Source organism: Salvelinus fontinalis, chromosome 15 (genome assembly GCF_029448725.1).
Source record: "Salvelinus fontinalis isolate EN_2023a chromosome 15, ASM2944872v1, whole genome shotgun sequence".
NCBI lineage: Eukaryota > Metazoa > Chordata > Actinopteri > Salmoniformes > Salmonidae > Salvelinus > Salvelinus fontinalis.
Window position 1 is genome coordinate 19,816,905 of NC_074679.1, and position 24,383 is coordinate 19,841,287.

The 24,383-nt window shown below is 44.4% G+C and overlaps 1 protein-coding gene across 1 annotated transcript in view; it reads left to right on the plus strand.

The window, feature by feature from the left end:
• Positions 1 to 24,344, plus strand: part of LOC129812086 (uncharacterized) — a 42,278-nt gene extending 17,934 nt beyond the window's left edge. The window contains exons 2-10 of the mRNA XM_055864037.1: positions 22,088 to 22,175; positions 22,263 to 22,409; positions 22,525 to 22,607; positions 22,753 to 22,929; positions 23,131 to 23,188; positions 23,274 to 23,332; positions 23,507 to 23,626; positions 23,941 to 24,027; positions 24,230 to 24,344. Coding sequence (XP_055720012.1) covers positions 22,088 to 22,175; positions 22,263 to 22,409; positions 22,525 to 22,607; positions 22,753 to 22,929; positions 23,131 to 23,188; positions 23,274 to 23,332; positions 23,507 to 23,626; positions 23,941 to 24,027; positions 24,230 to 24,344 — 934 coding nt within the window. The remainder of the gene's footprint in view (positions 1 to 22,087; positions 22,176 to 22,262; positions 22,410 to 22,524; positions 22,608 to 22,752; positions 22,930 to 23,130; positions 23,189 to 23,273; positions 23,333 to 23,506; positions 23,627 to 23,940; positions 24,028 to 24,229) is intronic.
• Positions 24,345 to 24,383: the final 39 nt, after the last annotated feature.

Sequence of the window (24,383 nt, forward strand, 5' to 3'; positions counted from 1 at the left end):
AGGGTATTGCGCAAGGTTAAATTGAGTTCCTCAGTTAGGTGGTTAACTGATTTTTGTCCTCTGACGTCCTTGGGTAGGCAGAGGGAATTTCTGGATACCACATTCACTCACAGTAAAGAAGGCATCAATCTAGCAGTACAAAACATAAACTATATATTCAGGCAAACGGCAAAAGAAGCACAATTGAAATTGATAAAAAACAAAACAAAAAAGACCACAGATGACAACTAGTTTGATGCAGATTGTAAAATTATAAGAAAAAAAAGAACACTATCCAACCAAAAGCACAGAGACCCAAAAAGACACAAAATTGTGACATATGGACAACCCATTTTAAAACACTCTACAACACCGTTCAAATTGACACGAACGCAGAACAACGCCAAATTGAGAAGTTAATGAGAGGTTAATGGATTAGAAAAAGCTATAAAGGACAATCAAAATCCATTGGACTCCCCAATTACTGACCAGCAGCTCTATAAGAAACTTCAGGCCCTCAAATTTAAAAAAGCATGCGGACCTGATGGCTTCCTAAATGAGATGCTCAAACTCACTAGTGCAAAATTTCAATTGGCTATATTAAAACTGTTTAATTTGATCCTGAGTGTAGGTTATTTCCTTGACATCTGGAATCAAGGACTCATAACCCCAATCTTTAAAAACTGAGACAAATTTGACCCTAACAATTACAGAGGCATTTGTGTGAACAGTAACCTGGGGAAGGTTTTCTGTAGTATTATAAATGTAAGAGTTATAAACTAACTTAATAAGCGCAATGTCTTGAGTAAAAGCCGAATTGGATTTATACCAAAACATCGCACAACTGATCATATTTACACCCTACACACCCTGATAGATAAACATGTCCACCAAAATAATACCAAAATATACGCTTGCTTTATCGACTTCCAAAAAGCATTTGATTCTATTTGGCATACAGGACTGTTCTACAAAGTTATTGAAAGTGGTGTAGGGGGTAAAACATATGACATAATTAAATCAATGTATACTGGCAATACGTGCAGCATTAAAATTGACAAGAAAATAACAGAATTCTTTAACCAGAGGCGGGGCCTTCGTCAGGGTTGCAATCTGAGCCCTGCACTCTTCAATATTTACATCAACGAATTGGCCACTATTCTAGAATAACACCAGGGGCTGAGGATTTTTCTCCACAATTCAGAGGTTAAATGCCTACTCTTCGCAGATGACCTATGCCTGCTGTCACCCACAGCACATGGCCTACAGCAGAGCCTGGACCTGCTAGAGCAGTACTGCCAGACCTGGGCCCTGGCAGTAAACCCCAAAAAGACTAAAATAATTATTTTTCAGAGAAGATCCAGATCTCAGGGAATTAGACCTAATGTTCTCAATTAGTACAAAATATATAGAGTACTGCACACACTACAATTACTTAAGTTTAAAAATAAGCTCAACTGGACACTTAATGAGGCAGTGAATGAACTGTGAGAGAAAGCACGCAGGGCATTCTACGCCATTAAAAAGCAAATTCAAATTCAAATACCTATTAAAATTTGGCTAAAACTAATTGAATATGTCATTGATCCAATTGCACTTTATGGCAGCGAAGTGTGAGGTCCACTTGCAAAACAAGATTTCATCAAATGGGACAAACACCCCATTGAAACCCTGCATGCAGAGTTCTGTAAGATTATCCTACATGTCCAGAGGAAAACTACAAACAATGCATGCAGGGCAGAATTAGGCCAATATCCACTAATAATAAAAACTAAAAAAAGAGCAATTACGTTTTGGAAACATCTAAAATACAGTGACCCCCTCTCATATCATTACCAAGCCCTGCAATGCCAAGAGCTGAGCAAAGAAAAGAGTCCCCTCATCCAGCTGGTCCTGGGGCTGAGTTCACAAACCTGTTCAACTAACACACTGAAGCCTCAGGACCAGAACATCCAATCAATCAAGATAAACCAAATTACAACACAGTCAAAACAAAACTATATTGCTTCTTGGGAAACACAAGCACAAACACAAAGCAAAATGCAGTGCTATCTGGCCCTAAATCGACAGTACACTGTGGCTAAATATTTGACCATGGTTACTGATAAAAACCTTAGAAAAACCTTGACAAAGTACAGGCTCAGTGAGCACAGCCTTGCCATTGAGAAGGGTAGACACAGGACAACCTGGCTCCCTGTAGAGGAAAGGCTGTGCAACCACTGCACAACAGCAGAACCTGAGACGGAGCTGCATTTCCTGACAAAATGTAAAAAATATAAAACAATTAGAGAGTGTCATTTCCCCAAATTTGAAACCCACATGTACTCTACTGTACTCTACAAGTAAAGCAAATGTAATTGAAAGGGAGAGACAGAGCTTATCCAAAAATGAGAGAGAGAGAGAGAGAGAGAGAGAGAGAGAGAGAGAGAGAGAGAGAGAGAGAGAGAGAGAGAGAGAGAGAGAGAGAGAGAGAGAGAGAGAGAGAGAGAGAGAGAGAGAGAGAGAGAGAGAGAGAGAGAGAGAGAGAGAGAGAGAGAGAGAGAGAGAGAGAGAGAGAGAGAGAGAGAGAGAGAGAGAGAGAGAATTGTAATTTGCAACTAACATCATCTTTCAGCATTTTTATTTAATGTCTGTGCATCTGGCAAGCAATGTACCTGAAAGTGAGGGATGGAGCAGGTAAACAACAGATAAAGAGGATGATAGAGAGAGGGAGTGAAATAACCAGTTGCTCAGCAACAGTCAACAAAGCTTGCCATTTCACCTCTGCCACCTTAGACTCCCTGAACATCAAAATAGATATTCTGACCCACACTTCTCTCCTTCCTAACACTCTCTATCTACCTGTTCTCCCTCTCCTCTTTCCTTGTCTACCTGTTCTCCCTCTCCTCTTTCCCTGTCTACCTGTTCTCCCTCTCCTCTTTCTCTGTCTACCTGTTCTCCCTCTCCTCTTTCTCTGTCTACCTGTTCTCCCTCTGTTCTCCTTTTCTCTTCCTATTTGTCATTTCGGGGGGGGGGGGGGGGGGGGGGGGGTTACACTCCTCCTCCCTGACCCAGCCTCCCTAAAAGTTTTATGAGAGTCCTCGGTCTGTCAGAAGAGAAAGGGGGAGAGAAGAATGAGAGATAATGAGAGAGAAAGAGACAGGGAGTGAGAGAGAGATACAGTAGTGTCACTGTGTCAGCGTTCTAAGAAAGGGATTGTGGAGTTTTAAGAGTATCAGGTAGTGACACTGCAGCTGAACTCGTCACAGCAAGGTCACCACCACATGCTTTCATCTTTTCATTCTACCTCTCCTCCTCATCCTCTTCTCCCTTTCATGTCCTCAGTCATTAGCACCAGTAGGTGTGTGTGTCTGTGCTCCCTCACCAACACTGAGGGCACCTGAACAGCATACAGTGTAGCTGTAAATAACAAAATAACACATTCTATACTGCCACCATACAGCACCACCATCCTATAGTATTGTATTCTCTACTGTATCGGTATACCTCCACCCATCCCTGACCCTCGACCCTTAACCTCTTCCATTGTACCCCTGAGTAGCAGACTGTCATGTTTATTGTGTACATGAGTAAGACACGCACGCATGCACACACACACACACACCTCTGAGGAGTAGCCTGTCATGTTTACAACGTAAGGAAAAATACCTATGATTACCCTACTAGATACATAAGAAACTCTGGTTGTGTCTTCATCAGCTGTCTGACACTAACCGCTGGTCATGTCTTCATCAGCTGTCTGATGCTAACGCTAACCACTGGTCATGTTTTCATCAGCAGTCTGATGCTAACGCTAACCGCTGGTTGTGTCTTCATCTACTGTCTGATGCTAACGCTAACATCTGGTCGTGACTTCATCAGCAGTCTGATGCTAACGCTAACCGCTGGTTGTGTCTTCATCAGCTGTCTGATGCTAATGTAAACCGCTGGTTGTGTCTTCATCAGCTGTCTGATGCTAACGCTAACATCGGGTTGTGACTTCATCAGCAGTCTGATGCTAACGCTAACCGCTGGTTGTGTCTTCATCAGCTGTCTGATGCTAATGTAAACCGCTGGTTGTGTCTTCATCAGCTGTCTGATGCTAACGCTAGCCGGTAACACTAAGGCTGGCCCATCACAACTAGAAGACAGTATTAGAAACAAGTCAGGTTAGTAACCTCAAGATGTATCAATATTACTCGACTTCTGATTCAAACAAAAAAAAGTTGGTTTTGAGTACAAGCTTGTGAGCATTAAGTAGAGTTTAGAAAAACATCCTAACATCTCAGAGAAGCAGACATCCCTGGTGTTAGTGAACTGATGAGTAGTCTAGACTACACTACACACTACAATACTCTACACTACAATACTACACATCTCTACACTACATTACAATACTCTACACAATACTATACTACACACTATACAACAATACTCTACACACCACGATACTCTACACTATACTACACTACACACTACACTACACACTATACTACACTATTTTTTTATTTTACTTTTTATTTCACCTTTATTTAACCAGGTAGGCTAGTTGAGAACAAGTTCTCATGTACAACTGCGACCTGGCCAAGATAAAGCAAAGCAGCGCGACACAAACAACAACACAGAGTTACACATGGAATAAACAAGTGTACATTCAATAACACAATAGAAAAAAAAAGTCTATATACAGTGTGTGCAAATGGCATGAGGAGGTAGGCAATAAATAGGCCATAGTAGCATAGTAGTGGCCATAGTAGTGGCCATAGAAGTAATTACAATTTAGCAGATTAACACTGGGGTGATAGATGAGCAGATGGTGATGAGCAGATGATGATGTGCAAGTAGAAATACTGGTGTGCAAAAGAGCAGGGTAGGCTGTCTAGAGTGTTCAGCCGGCTGGATTTAGGACCGCACGGACACCACAGAGCGGGCTTCTGGAAGGCTGGTTTATCAGCACAGGAGAGTTGAGCTTAGTTCAGTGTGTGTGTTGGAGGCAGCTTATGGTAGAGAAATGAACATGACATTCTCTGGCAACAGCTCTGGTGGATATTCCTGCAGTCAGCATGCCAACTGCATGCTCCCTTATAACTTGAGACACCTGTGGCATTGTGTTATGTTGAAACAACCGCACATTTTAGAGTGCCCTTTTATTATCCCCAGCACAAGGTGCATCTTTGTAATGATAAGCTGGAGTCTTTGTACATTTTTAGGGCCTTGTTCTGACACTGTCTGGTATAGAGGTCCAGGATGGCAGGGAGCTTGGCCCCTTGTGTACTAGGCTGTACGCACTACCCTCTGTAGCACCTTGCAGTCGGATGCCAAGCAGCTGCCATACCAAGAGGTGATACAGCAAGCCAAGATGCTCTCAATGGTGCAGCTGTGGTGCAGCTGCCAAATCTTTGGAAACGCTAATGCTGTAAATGAGATAGAGAGGGAAGATACAGGGGTTGGAAATGGAGGGAGGAGAGAGGGAAGATACAGGGGTTGGAAATGGAGGGAGGAGAGAGGGAAGATACAGGGGTTGGAAATGGAGGGAGGAGAGAGGGAAGATACAGGGGTTGGAAATGGAGGGAGGAAAGAGGGAAGATACAGGGGTTGGAAATGAGGGAGGAGAGAGGGAAGAGAGGGTGTTTGAAATAAATGGAGAAGAGATGATTTGAAATGGAAGGATGAGAGAGGGAGGGAGGGAGGGAGGGATGGTAGGCAAAGAGGAACTTTTCCCTCTTGACTATCATACACACACACAACTATCACTTCAGTTTAGCGCTAATGAGTCAGATCAAAAGGAGGGAGGACCAGGGGAGGAAAAGAGGAGGAAGAGAAGAGGGTATTTGGAAGAGGGAGATAGAGGGGAAGGAGGGATGGGGCAAGAAGGTAATTGGAATAAGAAGGGTGTAAACAAGTCTCTCAATTTAAAAAGGCAGAGTGAACTGCAATGGATTTGACCATCTCTAGAGGAAGAGAGGAGAGACGGAATGAGTGAGAGTGAGGGGGAATGAGAGAGAAGGAGAGATAGAAAAAGAGCAAGGAGAGGGGGAATGAGAGAGAGAGAGGAGAGAGAGGGAATGAGAGAGAAAGGGAATGAGAGAGAGAGCAAGAGAGGGAATGAGAGAGAGAGAGAGAGAGAGAGAGAGAGTATGAGAGAGTAGAGGAGGGAATGAGAGAGTAAGAGAGCGAATGAGAGAGAAAGGGAATGAGAGAGAGGAGTCACTGTTTCCATTTTCAGTCTCTCTACACCCAAATAAACCAAAGCCTCATTTAACAATCCCACACGTTGACCTTTACAGCTGGGCTCACGGTGTGTGTGTCTCTAGAGGCTCTCACAGTGGCACACTAGCTTTCTATGGATGTCTTAGAGGCTGTCTGGGTAACTCACACACACATACGCCCCAACTTGTGTGACATACATTAATGTGAAATGGGTCTAATTAGAACAGATTAAGACAGTGCTCAAGGCCAGAGAGACGGACAGACGGACAGACAGACGGACGGACAGACAAACAGAGGAAAGAGAGGGAGGGGAGAGGGATCTGTCAGGTTTTCACAGACTTGTTTTCACTCGTGTGTGTGTGTGTGTGTGTGTGTGTGTGTGTGTGTGTGTGTGTGTGTGTGTGTGTGTGTGTGTGTGTGTGTGTGTGTGTGTGTGTGTGTGTGTGTGTGTGTGTGTGTGTGTGTGTGTGTGTGTGTGTGTGTGTGTGTGTGTGTGTGTGTGTGTGTGTGTGTGTGTGTGTGTGTGTGTGTAACCCCAAGAGATGAAAGCAGGACAGTAGAAACCCTTAATGGTGTTCTTTGGGGGTTTGAAGTCTTTTACTTGTATTTGTCCTTCCCCCAGCCTGCTCCTCTCTCCCTCCGAATGGTACAGGAATAGCTTGTGTTCTCTCACCTAAGAACGTTTGTCCTTGACTTGGAAGGACTAAACAGAAGTTATTTCATCTGTCTGTGTGTGTGTGTCTGTCACAGGAGGTTGGTGGCACATTAATTGGGGAGGACAGTCTCGTGGTAATAACTGGAGCGGAATTGTAACAAATACATCAAATGCTTGGTTTCCAGATGTTTGATCCCCTTCCATTTGCTCTGTTCTGGCTTCAGCAGCCTCCTGTGCTGTGTGTGTGTTAGATAGATATAGAGACAGAAACACAGATCGACAGAAAAACTCAGCATATCACCCCTATCGATCACAGTGGCACACACACGAGAGAGAGAGAGAGATATATATATTTAGATTTATATATATATATTTATATTGACACACACTGCACGGACCAGGCCCTAGAGAAGTTGTGCAGTCACGTCCCAGTGTAAGACTATAGGATGAGCGTGATTGCCCAGAGGACTGAGTAATCTCTCTCTCTCTCTCACACACACATACCCCTACCCCCTACACTGCAGCCCCATAACCCCTAATACGGATGAGAAAAGTGCTGACAAGAAAAGTCCAGCCTGGCTGAGGGAGAGATCAATACACACACACACACTCGATAGAGGGAAGCATATATTCCGGATAAGAGATATTCAATACAGACATTATATAGCCAATCCATACCACTGTTATCAGCTCTACCAATCCTACATAACCATTTCATTAATACTCCCCAATGAAAGAGGGGGGAGAGTAGGAGAGAGAGAGACATTTTCCTTAAGATATGAAAAGCAAATAGAGGAAAACTGCTTCCTGAATGTCTTTGATGGACAGATCTCCAGGGAAATACTGGTTTTGGACCAATGAGAGAACATGAAGTTGGACTAAATATCTGAACACTTCACCGGAGTGGTGGAGAGAGGGGGAGAGAGAGGAGGAGAGAGGGAGGGTTGTGAAGTGACCTTCAGAGAAGGAGAGAGAAAGACAGAGAGAGAGATACTGACCACTCAGGATGACAAATTGTTTAACGCCACCGAAAACAGCGGACATGTGCAGATTCTACAACAGTGCACAGGGACTGTGTGTGTGTGTGTGTGTGTGTGTGTGTGTGTGTGTGTGTGTGTGTGTGTGTGTGTGTGTGTGTGTGTGTGTGTGTGTGTGTGTGTGTGTGTGTGTGTGCGTGTGTGAAATTAGACATGGAGAGGAGACAAGGAAACAACACAATTAAATTACCGGGGATTATTCTTCTCTTCCTCCCTTTTTCCTCCCATATCCAGGGTCCCTGCCTGATGAGGATCATTAAGCCTGACACATTACCTTGTACTGTATCACTACCTTGTTACTCACAGAGATCCTGTTAAACTCTAGAGTTCTAACATGTTCACTGAGTGTACAAAACATTAAGGACACCTTCCTAATATTGAGTTCCACACCCCTTTTTCCCCTCAGAACCACCATTGTCCCTGTACCTAAGAAAGCAAAGGTAACTGAACTAAATTACTATCGCCCCGTAGCACTCACCTCTGTCATCATGAAGTGCTTTGAGAGGCTAGCCAAGGATCATATCACTTCCACCTTACGTGACACCCTAGACCCTCTTCAGTTTTCTTAACGCCCCAAAAGATCCACAGACGATGCAATTGCCACCACACTGCACGCTGCCCTGTCCCATCTGGACAAGAGGCATACCTATGTAAGAATGCTGTTCATTGACTATAGCTCAGCATTCAACACCATAGTACCCTCCAAGCTCATCATTAAGCTTGAGGCCCTGGGTCTGAACCCCACCCTGTGCAACTGGGTCCTGGACTTCCTGACGGGTCGCCCCCCAGGTGGTGAAGGTAGAAAACAGCACCTCCTCTTCACTGATCCTCAACACTGGGGCCCCACAAGGGTGCGTGCTCAGCCCCCTTCTGTACTCCCTGTTCACCCATGACTGCATGGGCAAGCACGCCTCCAACTCAATCATCAAGTTTGCAGATGACACAACAGTAGTAGGCCTGATTACCAACAACGATGAGACAGCCTACAGGGAGGAGGTGAGGGCTCTGGGTGTGTGGTGCCAGGAAACATCTCACTCAACGTCAACAAAACTAGGGAGTTGATCATGGACTTCAGGAAACATCAGAGGGTGCACCCCCCTATCCACATCGAGGGACAGCAGTGCAGAAGGTGGAAAGCTTCAAGTTCGTCTGCGTATACATCATTGACGATCTGACATGGTCCACCCACACAGACAGTGTGGTGAAGAAGGTGCAACAGCGCCTCTTCAACCTCAGGAGGCTGAAGAAATTTGGCTTAAATCCTAAAACCCTCACAAACTTTTACAGATGAACAACTGAGAGCTTCCTGTCGGGCTGTATCACAGCCTGGTACGGCAACTGCAACACCTTCAACCGCAAAGCTCTCCAGAGGGTGGTGTGGTCTGCCCAACGCATTACCGGCATCCGATGCCAAAAAAGAAGGTCAAAAAGGTCATCAAGGACATCAGATTGTTTAACAGCCATCACTAGCACATCAGAGGCTGCTGCCTATAGACATAGATTAGGAATCACTAGCCACTTTAATAATGTTCCGTGTCTAGTATTACTCATCTCATATGTATAAACTGCACTCCACACTATTCTACGGTATATTAGTCACTTTTAAATTGTGTTTACATATTGCATCACCCATTTCATATGTATATACTGTATTGCATTCCATACTACACCACTGCATGTTAAACAGCCATCTCCAGCACATTAGAGGCTGCTGACTATAGACATAGATTAGGAATCACTGGCCACTTTAAGGAAATGAAACACTAGCCACTTTAATAATGTCTCCGTATCTTCCATTACTCATCTCATATTTGTAAACTGTACTCTATACTATCTTTGTCACTGTAGTTGTGTGTAAATATTGCATCACCCATCTCATATGTATATACTGTACTCTATACTATGCCACTGTATCTTAGTCCAATGCTGCTCTGACATATATGTATATATATTCTTAATAGGGGGGGCGCTGTTTTCACTTTGGAAAAAATCGTGCCCAAATGAAACGGCCTCGTACTCTTTTCTAGATTATACAATATGCATATTATTATTACTATTGGATATAAAACACTCTCAAGTTTCTAAAACTGTTTGAATTATGTCTGTGAGTAAAACAGAACTAATTTTGCAGCAAACTTCCATGCAGGAAGTGAAAAATCTGAAAACGAGGCTCTGTTTCAGGGCCTGCCTATTCAATTGCCTTATATTTATCGATATGCATGCACTTCATACGCCTTCCACTAGATGTCAACAGGCAGTGGAAGGTGGAATGGGGTGTCTAGCTTGATCTGAGGCCGAACAAGAGCTTTTGGAGTGACAGGTCTGGACATTTCTTTGTCTTCTCTGGCGCGCGAAGTACCTCGACAAGTGTTTCGGTTTACACGGTGGATATCTCCGGCTATGATTTTATTTGATACATATGATAATAACATAAAGTAGGTTTTTTCAACAGAGTTTTATCAGTTTATTCAACGTTTATTGGGACTTTTGGAATTTTCCGTTCTTTGCGCCAAGAGAAGATGGGCATGTTCGCGCCACATGGCTAGCTAAGGTTGCTAATTCGACAGAAGAAATGGACATTCTAAAACCAAACAACGATTTATTCTGGACCAAGGACTCCTTGTACAACATTCTGATGGAAGCTCAACAAAAGTAAGAAAACAGTTATGATGTTATTTCGTATTTCTGTGTAAATTGTTGAGTCCTATTCTCCGCCGTTTTGGTGAGTGCTGTCTCACAATAACGCAAGCTGTACGTTATGGTAAAGTTATTTTTAAAAATCTAACACGGCGGGTGCATTAAGAACCAGTGTATCTTTAATTTGCCATACAACAAGTATTTTTATGTAACGTTTATGATGAGTTCTTTGGTCAGATTAGGTGAGTGTCCAAAATAGCTCCGGACATTCTGGGGAAATGTTGCTACATATTCACAATGTATAACCACGGTTTGCAGCTCTAAATATGCACATTTTCGAACAAAACATAAGTGTATTGTATAACCTGATGTTATAAGATTGTCATCTGATGAAGTTGTTCAAGGTTAGTGATTCATTTTATATCTTTTGCTGGGTTTTGCGGTGAATAAATGCATTTGTGTGTTTGGCTATTGTGGTAAGCTAATATAATTCTATATTGTGTTTTCGCTGTAAAACACTTAAAAAATCGGAAATATTGGCTGGATTCACAAGATGTTTATCTTTCATTTGCTGTACACCATGTATTTTTCATAAATGTTTTATGATGAGTATTTTGGTATTTCACGTTTCTCTCTGTAATTATTCTGGCTGCTTTGGGGATATTTTTGATGGTAGCTGCAATGTAAAACTATGATTTATACCTCAAATATGCACATTTTTCGAACAAAACATAAATGTATTGTATAACATGTTATAAGACTGTCATCTGATGAAGTTGTTTCTTGGTTAGTGACTAATTATATCTCTATTTGGTCGGTTTTGTGATAGCTACCTATGCGGTAGAAACATGGTGAAAATATGCGGTTGAGTCTTTGGCTATTGTGGTTAGCTAATAGAAATACATATTGTGTTTTCGCTGTAAAACATTTTAAAAATCGGAAATGATGGCTGGATTCACAAGATGTTTATCTTTCATTTGCTGTATTGGACTTGTGATTTCATGAAAATTATATTATATGATATCCCTGTTTATATGATATCCCTAGGCTATGCTAGTCATCTTTTTTGATGAGGAGGATCCCGGATCCGGGATGGGTATTAAGTAAAGGTTATTAATCCATTCCTTACTTAGATGTACGTGTATTTTGGGTATATGTTGTGAAACAGTTAGATATTACTTGTTAGATATTACTGCACTGTCGGAGCTAGAAGCACAAGCATTTCGCTACACCCACAATAACATCTGTTAAGTACATGTATGTGACCAATAAAATGTGATTTGAACAGCCTCAATTTGTCGGGGCATGGATTCAACAAGGTGTCGAAAGCGTTCGACAGGGATGTTGACCCATGTTGAACCTAATGCATCCCACAAACCGGTGGCACCTTCTACCATAACATGTTCAAAGGCACTTAAAACCTCTTGACGCTAGGGGTCAGATTTTTTTTTCTTTTTAAGTCTTTGTCTTGCATATTCACCCTCCGACTGGCACACATACACAATCCATGTCTCAATTGTCTCAAGGCTTAAAAATCCTTCTTTAACCTGTCTCCCGTTCATCTACACTGATTGAAGTGGATTTAACAGGTAACTTAACTCAGTTTATGTCAAGGAAAGAGCAGATGTTCTTATTGTTTTGTACACTGTGTAATTCTATGGTTGCTTCTCTTTCTTCCAGGGACAGTCTTTAGGCGGCATAGTGTTTCCCGGTTCTATCTGCTATGGATCTCCTTACTAAACCATACATCGAGAGAGAGAGAGAGAGAGAGAGGCAACGTACTGGTCTGTGGAGACCTGAATGCTAGAACAGCAGAAGAACAAGACACTATTAACAGTCATGGGGATAAACACCTACCAGGAAGCAATAACCTTTCCCTCCCCACATACCCCCACAGAAACAACTATGACAAAGTGAAAAACAAAAACGGAGTACAGCTCCTGAGGCTCTGTCGAACACTGGGTCTGTACATAGTCAATGGCAGGCTGAGAGGAGACTCTTTTGGTAGGTACACCTACAGTTCATCCCTTGGCAGCAGCACTGTAGACTACTTCCTCACCGACCTAAACCCAGAGTCTCTCAGAGCCTTCACAGTCAGCCCACTAACACCTCTCTCAGACCACAGTAAAATCACAGTGTATCTGAGAAGAGCAGAACCCAACCATGAAGCATCACGGCCCAATAAATTACATGGTACTAAACAAGCCTATAGATGGAGTGCAAACAGTACAGACATCTACCAAAAAGCAATTAGTAGCCAAAAAATACAATCTCTCCTGGACAACTTTTTAGCCTTAACATTCTCCTTCAGCAATGAAGGTGTAAATTTGGCCGTTAGAAACATAAACTTTATATTTGACAAATTAGCCTCCTTGGCTAATCTAAAGAAGCATAAGAGCAAACCAAAAATAACAGATAATGAAAAATGGTTTGATAATGATTGCAAAAATCTAAGAAAGTCATTGAGAAATATATCTAATCAAAAACACAGAGAACCAGACAACAAAAATATACGCCTTCAATATGGGGAAACACTGAAGCAATACAAACGCACCCTAAGAACAAAAAAGGAACAGCACATTAGAAATCAGCTGGATGGAATTGAGGAATCCATAGAATCAAACCACTTCTGGGAGAATTGGAATAAATTAAACAAACCTCATCATGAGGAATTGGCTATCCAAAATGGGGATATGTGGAGAAATCACTTTGCAAACCTCTACAGCAATATAACAAAGAGCCCAGAACAAAAAGATATACAAGAAAAATTACAAATCCTTGAATTAGCAGTCAAAGACTATCAGAATCCTGTAGATACCCCAATTACAGAAGAAGAATTATTGGAAAAACTATGCAATCTCCAACCCAAAAAGGCCTGTGGTGCTGATGGTATTTTAAATGAAATGATCAAATATACAGACCACAAATTCAAATTGGCTATACTCAAACTCTTCAACATTATCCTCACTGCAGGTATTTTCCCCGATATTTGGAACCAGGGATTGATCACACCAATCTATAAAAATGGAGACAAATTTGACCCAAATAATTACAGAGGAATTTGCGTTATCAGCAACTTGGGGAAAATTCTCTGCAGTATTATAAATAGCAGACTACATCATTTCCTTGACGAACACAACGTCCTGAGCAGAAGCCAGATTGGATTTCTGAAAAATTATCGTACAACAGACCACATTTACACCCTCCACACTCTAATTGATAAACAAGTTAACCAAAACAAAGGCAAAATCTACTCGTGTTTTGTAGATTTCAAGAAAGCATTTGATTCAATTTGGCACGAAGGTCTTTTTTATAAACTAATAGAAAGTGGTATTGGAGGGAAAACATATGATTTTATTAAATCAATGTACACTAAAAACAAATGTGCGGTTAAAATTGGCAACAAGCAAACAGACTTCTTCTCTCAGGGGCGGGGAGTGAAACAGGGCTGCCCAATAAGTCCAACATTATTTAACATCTACATTAATGAATTGGCAAAAACATTAGAAGAATCGGCAGCACCTGGTATCACCCTACACAACACTGAAATCAAGTGTCTGCTGTACGCAGATGACCTGGTGCTGCTGTCTCCCACTAAAGAGGGGTTACAGCAGCACCTAGATCGTCTTCACAGGTTCTGTCAGATCTGGGCTCTGACCGTTAACCTAAAAAAAACAAATATAATGATATTCCAAAAAAGGTCGGGAAATAAGGATGACAAATATAAATTCTATTTGGACACACTTCTATTAGAACACACCAAAAACTACACATATCTAGGACTAAATATGAGCAACACAGGTAGCTTTCACATGGCTGTGAATGAGCTGAGAGACAAAGCAAGAAGAGCATTCTATGCCATTAAAAGGAACATCAAAATTGAAATTCCAATTAGAATCTGGCTCAAAATTTTTCAATCAGTTATAGAACCAATTGCTCTATATGGCAGTGTATGTATGGGGTCCACTCTCTAATAATGAATTCACTAAATGGGACAAACATCCAACTGAAATATTGCATGCAGAGTTTTGCAAGACTGTATTGCAAGTACAAAGAAAAACTCAAAATAACGCATGTAGGGCAGAATTGGGCCAATACCCCCTCCTCATTCGAATAGAAAAAAGAGCCATCAAATTTTACAACCATCTAAAAACAAGTGACCCTAAAACATTCCATCACACAGCTCTACAATGTCAAGAGATGAAACCAGAGAAGAGTCCCCTCAGCCAGCTGGTTCTGAGGCTCAGTTCACCAACCCAAACCAACCCCATAGAGCCTCGGGACAGCCCTCAGAAAATCTGGCCCAACCAAATCATCACAAAACAAAAAGAAAAATATATAACCTATTGGAAAGACACCACAAAAAATCAAAGTAAACTTCAATGCTATTTGGCTCTAAACAGACAGTACATGGTGGCAGACTATCTGACCACTGTGACTGATAGAAAACTGAGGAAAACATTGACTAGGTACAGACTCAGTGAGCACCGTCTGGCTATAGAGACCGGTCGTCACAGACAAACTTGGCTGCCCAGAGAGGACAGGCTGTGCTCACTCTGCTCCAGAGGAGAGGTAGAGACAGAGGTGCATTTCCTACTACACTGTGACAAATACTCAGACCTAAGAGCATATTTCTTTCCCAAAATTATAACTCAATACAAAGAATTTGAAACTATAAAAGATGAAGAAAAAATCAAATATTTATTGGGTGAAAAGCCAAAATGTGCAGTTTTGGCAGCCAAATATGTGTCCTCCTGCCACAACCTGAGGGACAGCCAGTGAAAAATGCAAAGTAATATTGATAATATTTCCCATTTAGCTTAGTTTTGTTTTGTCTTTCATACCAGGTCATATGTCTTCTCAAGTCATATTGACACTGGTCTACTACTGTTGCTTTAATTTATTGTTGTTCTGATTAATATTGTTGTTGTTGTTAATGGTAATCCCATGTCCACTACTACTGTTATTATTGCTGTTGGTCCCACCATTTATTTATATATAAATATATATATATTTTGTATATATATACATATATATTTGATTTTTATTTTTCGATATGTATACTTTGACAATGTAAGTAATAACGAACCTACCATGTCAATAAAGTCAATTGAATTGAATTGAATTGAGAGAGAGAGAGAGAGAGAGAGAGAGAGAGAGAGAGAGAGAGAGAGAGAGAGAGAATTGTATCTGTGACATGATAATATAGATATTTTATATGGAAAGGGAAACCTTTCAGCTTCAATATATGGCATTTAGCAGACACTTATTTATGCACCTCAGAGTTTGAATATCAACAGCTAAAAACATAAATTTCTCCCAATTTCTTTGGATCCTCTTTTGGTCACCATTTGCGGAAGTTGTTCAAACTTCAAGACTAGTATCCGTTGATGTAAGAGATTGGTTAACTTTAGGAGACTTGAGAAAATCCTACCTTGAGTCTACTAGAAGGTACTGTAGTCAGTGTAGTGTGTTCTGATGTGAGGTCATATGATTGGAAAGTCCATTAAAGTCTGTAGTTTCTTTCTCCTGTCTACCCAGGGCATCTCTCCATGGTTCATTCCTCCAGTCAAACTCTGAGGTGATTGTTTTGGCCACACTCTATCCCGGTCTTCTATCCCCTCACCTGGCATTCCCATTCCCACCTCCGACCTCTGAGACACGGGGAAAGAGACACACATCTGTAGATTCACTCCGGGAGAAACAGGAGAGGGAGGGAAGATCCTTATTATATCCCGTTATTATTTATGGATGGGAGAGAGGAAGGGTATGAGAATAGGCCCTCTGTCAGCCATCAGGTCTATCTGTCTCAGACGGAATGTAAGTCATCTGTTACCTTTGTTTAACCAGGTTTACTCAGAACAGTTACCAAGAAAACAGATTGTAAAAGTAAATGTGTTGCCAGCTCTAGACAATCCTTTGTAGCACAGTTGGTAGGCATGGCACTTGTAATGCCAGGGTTGTGTGTCTGATTCCCACCACCAACCATACAGAAATAATACACACGCATGACTGGAAGTGGCTTTAGATAAAAGTGTCTGCTAAATGGCATATATTTTAATATTTTAGTATCAACAGGTGTATTCGGATTCTACCCTGGAGGTCTGGAGTACTGATGCTTTTCTGTTTTACCTAATAATTAATTGCACCCACCTGGTGTCCCAGGTGTCAATTAGTCCCTGATTAGAAGGATGAAACCCAGAAGTGTTTGGGCCCTCCAGGACCAGGGTTGGTTAGGCCTGATCTAAAGGGAGGTTAAAGCTCCATTAAAAACATGCACACACTGTGGAATTTAAAAGTACAAGCATAAATACGTAAACAGTTGATCACACAAACCAACTAGGCTTCATTAGCATTGCTGATCAGCCGTGGGTCGTTAGCGAGGCTGGTGAGAGGAAGCTCAGAAGCGTGGACGACCATATAAACAAAGCGAACGCAGCCAGGCGCCATAGAAACTCTGCACCACAGCAACGAAGCAGCATTTTCTCTGTTGGCGTCTTTCCAAACGCCGGAGGAGAACATTTCAACCATGACCACACGCACACACACACACACACAAACGCACACCGATAGCATCTATCCAACCGCCTCAAGAGTGTTTTAACCACAACCAAACAAACAGCCACAGTTTCCCCGTCAATCAACTAAAGTTTGTCTCCAACTAATGTATTCTCCATACTGCATCAACACACACCCAGGGAGTGTGTTTGGCTCTATATGTCCCTCACTGGGCTGCATGGATTCTAGTCTTGGCCTCTAATAGAAGACAGAAGATAGGAGTCTGTTTCCCATCTTGGCCATGTACTGTTAAAATCTCCACCTGGCACAGCCAGAAGAGGACTGGCCACCCCTCAGAGCCTGGTTCCTCTCTAGGTTTCTTCCTAGAGAAGAACCAGGCTTGCGCCTTTCTAGGGAGTTTTTCTTAGCCACCGTGCTTCTACACCTGCATTGCTTGCTGTTTGGGGTTTTAGGCCTGGTTTGTGTATAAGCACGTTGTGACATCGGCTGATGTGAAAAGGGTTTTATAAATACATTTGATTGATTTAATTGAAAGAGATGGAGCAGCAGGTGAACAGCACTAGAAGCAGCACAGATTGATCCAGCCAACGCAGAACGAATCGTACAATATCAGCATTAAAGTAGCTTTGTCAACCCTCAAAACCACATTGGGTTTTTTATCTAGCAATGTGTTGGAATACACTGATCTGCACACAGATAGACTCAGTAGGAATCTGAAAAATGTCTAGGTCCGATGGGAGTCTGTCTTTCCCCATCCTGACTTGTGTGTGTGTGTGTGTGTGTGTGTGTGTGTGTGTGTGTGTGTGTGTGTGTGTGTACACAGTATATGTCATCTTGTCTTGGTGATAATTGAGTTAATGACTATGAGGGGGGTGGGTTGCAGGAGGGGGGTGGGTTGATTAGCATAATTTGGCATATTTACAGTTGTCTGTCAGCTTTAATATTTTGGGCACACACACACACACACAGGGTTGTGCGCTATATTATATATCATTTCACTGCAGGCCTGCCTTGGACCAAAGGACAGCAATTACTGTAAATGTTGGAGTAAAGAGAAGAGAAAGAAATAAGGAGAGAGAGAGAAGAGACAGAAAGAGAGAGAGAAAGGGAGAGAGAGAAGAGACAGAAAGAGAAAGAGAAAGAGAGAGAAAGAGAAAAAAATAAGGAGAGAGAGAGAGAAAGACAGAAAGAGAGAGAAAGACAGAAAGAGCAATAAATAGGGAGAGAGAGAGAAGAGACAGAAAGAGCGAGAGAGAGAGAGAGAAGAGAAAGAAATAAGGAGCGAGAGAGGGGGGGTGGAGGTAGCTTGGCTGTCACAGCTAGAGACCAGTTCTATTAAACATCCCTCTACCCACCCCCATTTCTCACAAATAAACACACACACACATGCCACATGCGCAGACAACCCTACATCCCTTCCCCTGAAACACTCCACCCTTCCCTCCTATTCTCCTCCATACTAGTTCTTCAGTCTAGTAACACTGGACTACATGGACTGCATTCCATTTCAGTAGAGTAAGATCCTGGCTGGGGGTTGGCTTATTGTTTTGCTCTCTTAACATTATGTCACACACACAGACACACTAGTGATGCTGGGATTGAATCATAACCCGCAGTCCCCACGGTTCCATCCGGGTTTAGGTTCATTAAATAGTGTGTGGATGAAGGGAGGGTTGGTGGCGGGCAGGTTGAATAAAGAGAAAACATAAATATATTATTCTTGTGCAATTCATATCTGTACACTACATTGAGGTTGTTGTTTTCCTCTAACGTCGATCCACTGAGGCAAAAAGAACAATGTCAGGGTTTATTTCAATGAGAGAAAAGCTGCGAAATGGAGAGTTGAAAATATAGAAAAGGGAGGGCCAGAAAAGTAATGTTTGGGAAAGATGTGTGATGATTGTGAGGCGCTATACAAATTCGACAGTCAAAAGACAGGAACTTTTGTCACGGCCGTCTGAAGAAGAGGGAGTGGACCAAAGCGCAGCGTGGTAAGTGTTCATGCTTTTTTTATTAAAACTGAACACTGAGACAAAATAACCAAAAATAGAACAACACGAAAGAGTTCTGTCTGGTGCAGAAAACACAAAAGAGAAAATAACTACCCACAAAAACCATGTGGGAAAAAGCTACCTAAGTATGGTTCTCAATCAGAGACAACGATAGACAGCTGCCTCTGATTGAGAACCACACCCGGCCAAACAACAAAGAAATACAAAACATAGAAAATGAACATAGAATGCCCACCCAAATCACACCCTGACCAAACCAAAATAGAGACATAAAAAGCTCTCTACGGTCAGGGCGTGACAACTTTAAATATGGCACGTCAAGGGAACTTCACTGTTCAGATGGGTTAAATGGAATAGTAACTGAAATTTGGACACCGACTGTACGTCTATAACCTTTCACATAGCCTAATATAATATTAACTGAATTAAGCATTTCTTGCAGTAAAATTATACACCAAATGTACATTTTTACTCCGTGAACAGGAGTGGAGAAATATGATTTATTTCAGAGAATGAAGATGGGACTGTCTTTAAAGGTGCTATCTTTACCAGCATCATAAAAGCTAATAGTATTTAAACCACAGAAAATATACATCCAAGCCGAATTGAAATCATATCAGAAACATGTTGGGTCGGTTTCACAGCTTTTAATTCCCTTAAAACCGGTCTAACTGACGTAATTTGGAAATTTTGCATGGAAAAGCATTCCTGTTTTTTCTTTTTTGTTATTGCAGTTTCTCCCCGGTCCCTAAACATCTTTGCTGCATGAGAGAAGCAAAGATGAAATAGAAAACTTTATTGATGTCACATACTGTATAGGCCTAATCAGGCGGTTGCGGATAGGTTATTAGATATTCTGGGAGGGTTCAGGTCTGTGTTAATTTCGTCAAAACAAAAATCCTTCTTAAATATTCATCAAAGACCTATTTTTGTGTAATTTGACAAGAATATAATTGACTAAATAGACCCAGAAAAATGATAACAAAACAAAAAAAAAAACAGAAGAGACGGTGACTAAAATCTGACAACTAAGTGGACTGGACAAGTTTTTGGAGAGAATGAGAGCTTTAAAGTGATCAGCACAATTAATATTAGCAGCACAGATGCGCAGCACAGTTTTGTTCAGCAGTGGGAAGGACGTGCCATATCTGGCACACACCATACATCAGCTGGTGAGCTGTGGGGGAGCAAGCGATACGTGTGGGCAGACAGGATCCGCTCCGACTCCAATTATACACATTGTGCAGGCAGCTGTCTTGCTTCCCAATAGCTAACCAGTCACCAGCAGCTTCCTGGTTAGCTACCCCTTGACTGGTTAAGAAACACAAGCTGCTTTACGAAATGAATGAACGGAATTAACGAAATGAATGAACAATAGTAAAAAAACAGTCTAGCTCCCTTGAGTATAGAAAAGTAGGCTTTGAAGTAGTCTTTGAATTTGTAGTCTCAGTCAGCCCTCCCACTTTCCCCACGGAATTTCATAGCCAGGTTCTGTAGCCAAGATGCAAAGGTGCCTTTAAAAATATATTTTAGTGCCTTTGAACGGGGTATGGCAGTAGGTGCCAGGTGCACCGGTTTGTGTCAAGAACTGCAACGCTGCTGGGTTTTTCATGCTCAACAGTTTCTCATGTGTCTCAAAAATGGTCCACCACCCAAAGGACATCCAGCCAACTTGACACAAGTGTGGGAAGTATTTCAACACCTTGTAGAGTCCATGCCTATAGGTTAATGAGCCAATACAAATGTGATGTGACTAAAATGTGACTAAAATTAAAGGCCATTTGGTTTACTAAAATAGGCCACTGTTTTCATCTGGACAATAACTAGACTAAATCATTATTCAAATAACAAAAATGTGACTTAGTCATTTTGACAAATAAATCATGACGTCTAAGACTAGACTAAATCCCCCCCAAAAAAGAGTACCCAAAATGAGCACTGGTAAGGGTAAACAAACAGCTGACCAGCGCATCACTAACACACACACACACACACACACACACACACACACACACACACACACACACACACACACACACACACACACACACACACAGTGACAGTAAGCCAGGTCTATTAAACTAATGTCTTCCTCTATCTGTGTGTTCTCTATCTATCTGTGTCTCTGCCTACACAATGGTCCTGTAGTCAGTACACTAATCTGTCGCTAAGATAATTAGCATAGGACTCCTGGTACTGTCTGGGTGGGATGACTAGCGTGGGCTGGGGCAGAACATGCTAGTAAGATAACGCTACACACACACACACACACGCACACACGCATGCGCCCTAATGCGACACACAAGGCAGGACAGCGCTGTATTCTGTCTTTCATTCATCCTTTCTCTCCTTCCCTCCACTGTCTGGCTGACACCCATAATGACTCTGTTTGTCATTTATATTCCGTTTTTTACTAAACTATTACTAGGATCATAATGTGTATTTAATCGTACGTTACGTATGTGGAATTTAACCTGTTGACACAGCTGTTAAAATGTAGGTTATGTAGCTATAAGCGGTTCAAATTCTGGTTTCATGTGCTCCTTGAAGTATCAAAAATACAATGTATGCACATAAAAATAAAGTATGTCTGAGTTGAAACTACAACTGTTGGCCTATTGTAGCTTGAGTTTGATGTGTTTGAGAGATTCTGAGCCCATTAACACAACAGCATTATGTTGTAGTTATGTGCCACAGTCCACTCCCTTGGCTCAGCACACGGCTCATAATGATACACAGTCCTATTTGACATCTGTAACTGTTAAATACAGTGTCAGGTGTGTGCGTGTGTGTTATTAATTCAGTAATAGCTCAGGGTGTACCCCTATAACACAGTGTTTTATAGAGGTTCTGGCTCCCGAGAGTACCCCCCACCCCCTCTGGCTCCCTAGAGTAACCCCCACCCCCTCTGGCTCCCTAGAGTAACCCCCACCCCCTCTGACTCCCGAGAGTACCCCCCACCCCCTCTGGCTCCCTAGAGTACCCCCTCTGACTCCCGAGAGTACCCCCCACCCCCTCTGGCTCCCTAGAGTACCCCCCCACCCCCTCTGGCTCCCTAGAGTAGCCCCCACCCCCTCTGGCTCCCTAGAGTACCTCCCACCCTCTCTGGCTCCCGAGAGTACCCCCCACCCTCTCTGGCTCCCGAGAGTACCCCCCACCCCCATCTGGCTCCCTAGAGTACCCCCCACCCTCTCTGGATCCCTAGAGTACCCCCCACCCTCTCTGGCTCCCTAGAGTACCCCCCACCCCCTCTGGCTCCCGAGAGTACCCCCCACCCTCTCTGGCTCCCGAGAGTACCCCCCCACCCCCATCTGGCTCCCTAGAGTACCCCCCACCCTCTCTGGCTCCCTAGAGTACCCCCACCCCCTCTGGCTCCCTAGAGTACCCCCCACCCCCTTTGGCTCCCTAGAGTACCCCCCACCCCCTCTGGCTCCCTAGAGTACCCCCCACACCCTCTGGCTCCCTAGAGTACCCCCCACCCCCTCTGGCTCCCTAGAGTACCCCCTCTGACTCCCGAGAGTACCCCCCCACCCCCTCTGGCTCCCTAGAGTACCCCCCCACCCCCTCTGGCTCCCTAGAGTAGCCCCCACCCCCTCTGGCTCCCTAGAGTACCTCACACCCTCTCTGGCTCCCGAGAGTACCCCCCACCCTCTCTGGCTCCCGAGAGTACCCCCCACCCCCATCTGGCTCCCTAGAGTACCCCCCACCCTCTCTGGATCCCTAGAGTACCCCCCACACTCTCTGGCTCCCTAGAGTACCCCCCACCCCCTCTGGCTCCCGAGAGTACCCCCCACCCTCTCTGGCTCCCGAGAGTACCCCCCACCCCCATCTGGCTCCCTAGAGTACCCCCCACCCTCTCTGGCTCCCTAGAGTACCCCCCACCCCCATCTGGCTCCCTAGAGTACCCCCCACCCTCTCTGGCTCCCTAGAGTACCCCCACCCCCTCTGGCTCCCTAGAGTACCCCCCACCCCCTTTGGCTCCCTAGAGTACCCCCCACCCCCTCTGGCTCCCTAGAGTACCCCCCACACCCTCTGGCTCCCTAGAGTACCTCCCACCCCCTCTGGCTCCCTAGAGTACCCCCCACCCCCTCTGGCTCCCTAGAGTAGCCCCACCCCCTCTGGCTCCCGAGAGTACCCCCCACCCTCTCTGGCTCCCTAGAGTACCCCCACCCCCTCTGGCTCCCTAGAGTACCTCCCACCCCCTCTGGCTCCCTAGAGTACCCCCCACCCCCTCTGGCTCCCTAGAGTAGCCCCACCCCCTCTGGCTCCCGAGAGTACACCCCACCCCCATCTGGCTCCCTAGAGTACCCCCCACCCTCTCTGGCTCCCTAGAGTACACCCCACCCCCATCTGGCTCCCTAGAGTACCCCCCACCCCCTCTGGCTCCCTAGAGTACCCCCCACCCCCTTTGGCTCCCTAGAGTACCCCCCACCCCCTCTGGCTCCCTAGAGTACCCCCCACCCCCTTTGGCTCCCTAGAGTACCCCCTACCCCCTTTGGCTCCCTAGAGTACCCCCCACCCACATCTGGCTCCCTAGAGTACCCCCCCCACCCCCTCTGGCTCCCTAGAGTACCCCCCACCCCCTTTGGCTCCCTAGAGTACCCCCCACCCCCTTTGGCTCCCTAGAGTACCCCCCACCCCCTTTGGCTCCCTAGAGTACCTCCCACCCCCTCTGGCTCCCTAGAGTACCTCCCACCCCCTCTGGCTCCCTAGAGTAGCCCCACCCCCTCTGGCTCCCTAGAGTAGCCCCACCCCCTTTGGCTCCCTAGAGTAGCCCCACCCCCTCTGGCTCCCTAGAGTAGCCCCACCCTCTCTGGCTCCCTAGAGTACCTCCCACCCCCTCTGGCTCCCTAGAGTACCCCCCACCCCCTCTGGCTCCCTAGAGTACCCCCCACCCCCTCTGGCTCCCTAGAGTACCCCCCACCCCCTCTGGCTCCCTAGAGTACCCCCCACCCCCCTGGCTCCCTAGAGTACCCCCCACCCCCTCTGGCTCCCTAGAGTACCCCCCACCCTCTCTGGCTCCCTAGAGTACCCCCCACCCTCTCTGGCTCCCTAGAGTACCCCCCACCCCCTCTGGCTCCCTAGAGTACCCCCCACCCTCTCTGGCTCCCTAGAGTACCCCCCACCCTCTCTGGCTCCCTAGAGTACCCCCCACCCTCTCTGGCTCCCTAGAGTACCCCCCACCCCCTCTGGCTCCCTAGAGTACCCCCCACCCCCTCTGGCTCCCTAGAGTACCCCCCACCCCCCTGGCTCCCTAGAGTACCCCCCACCCCCTCTGGCTCCCTAGAGTACCCCCCACCCCCTCTGGCTCCCTAGAGTACCCCCCACCCTCTCTGGCTCCCTAGAGTACCCCCC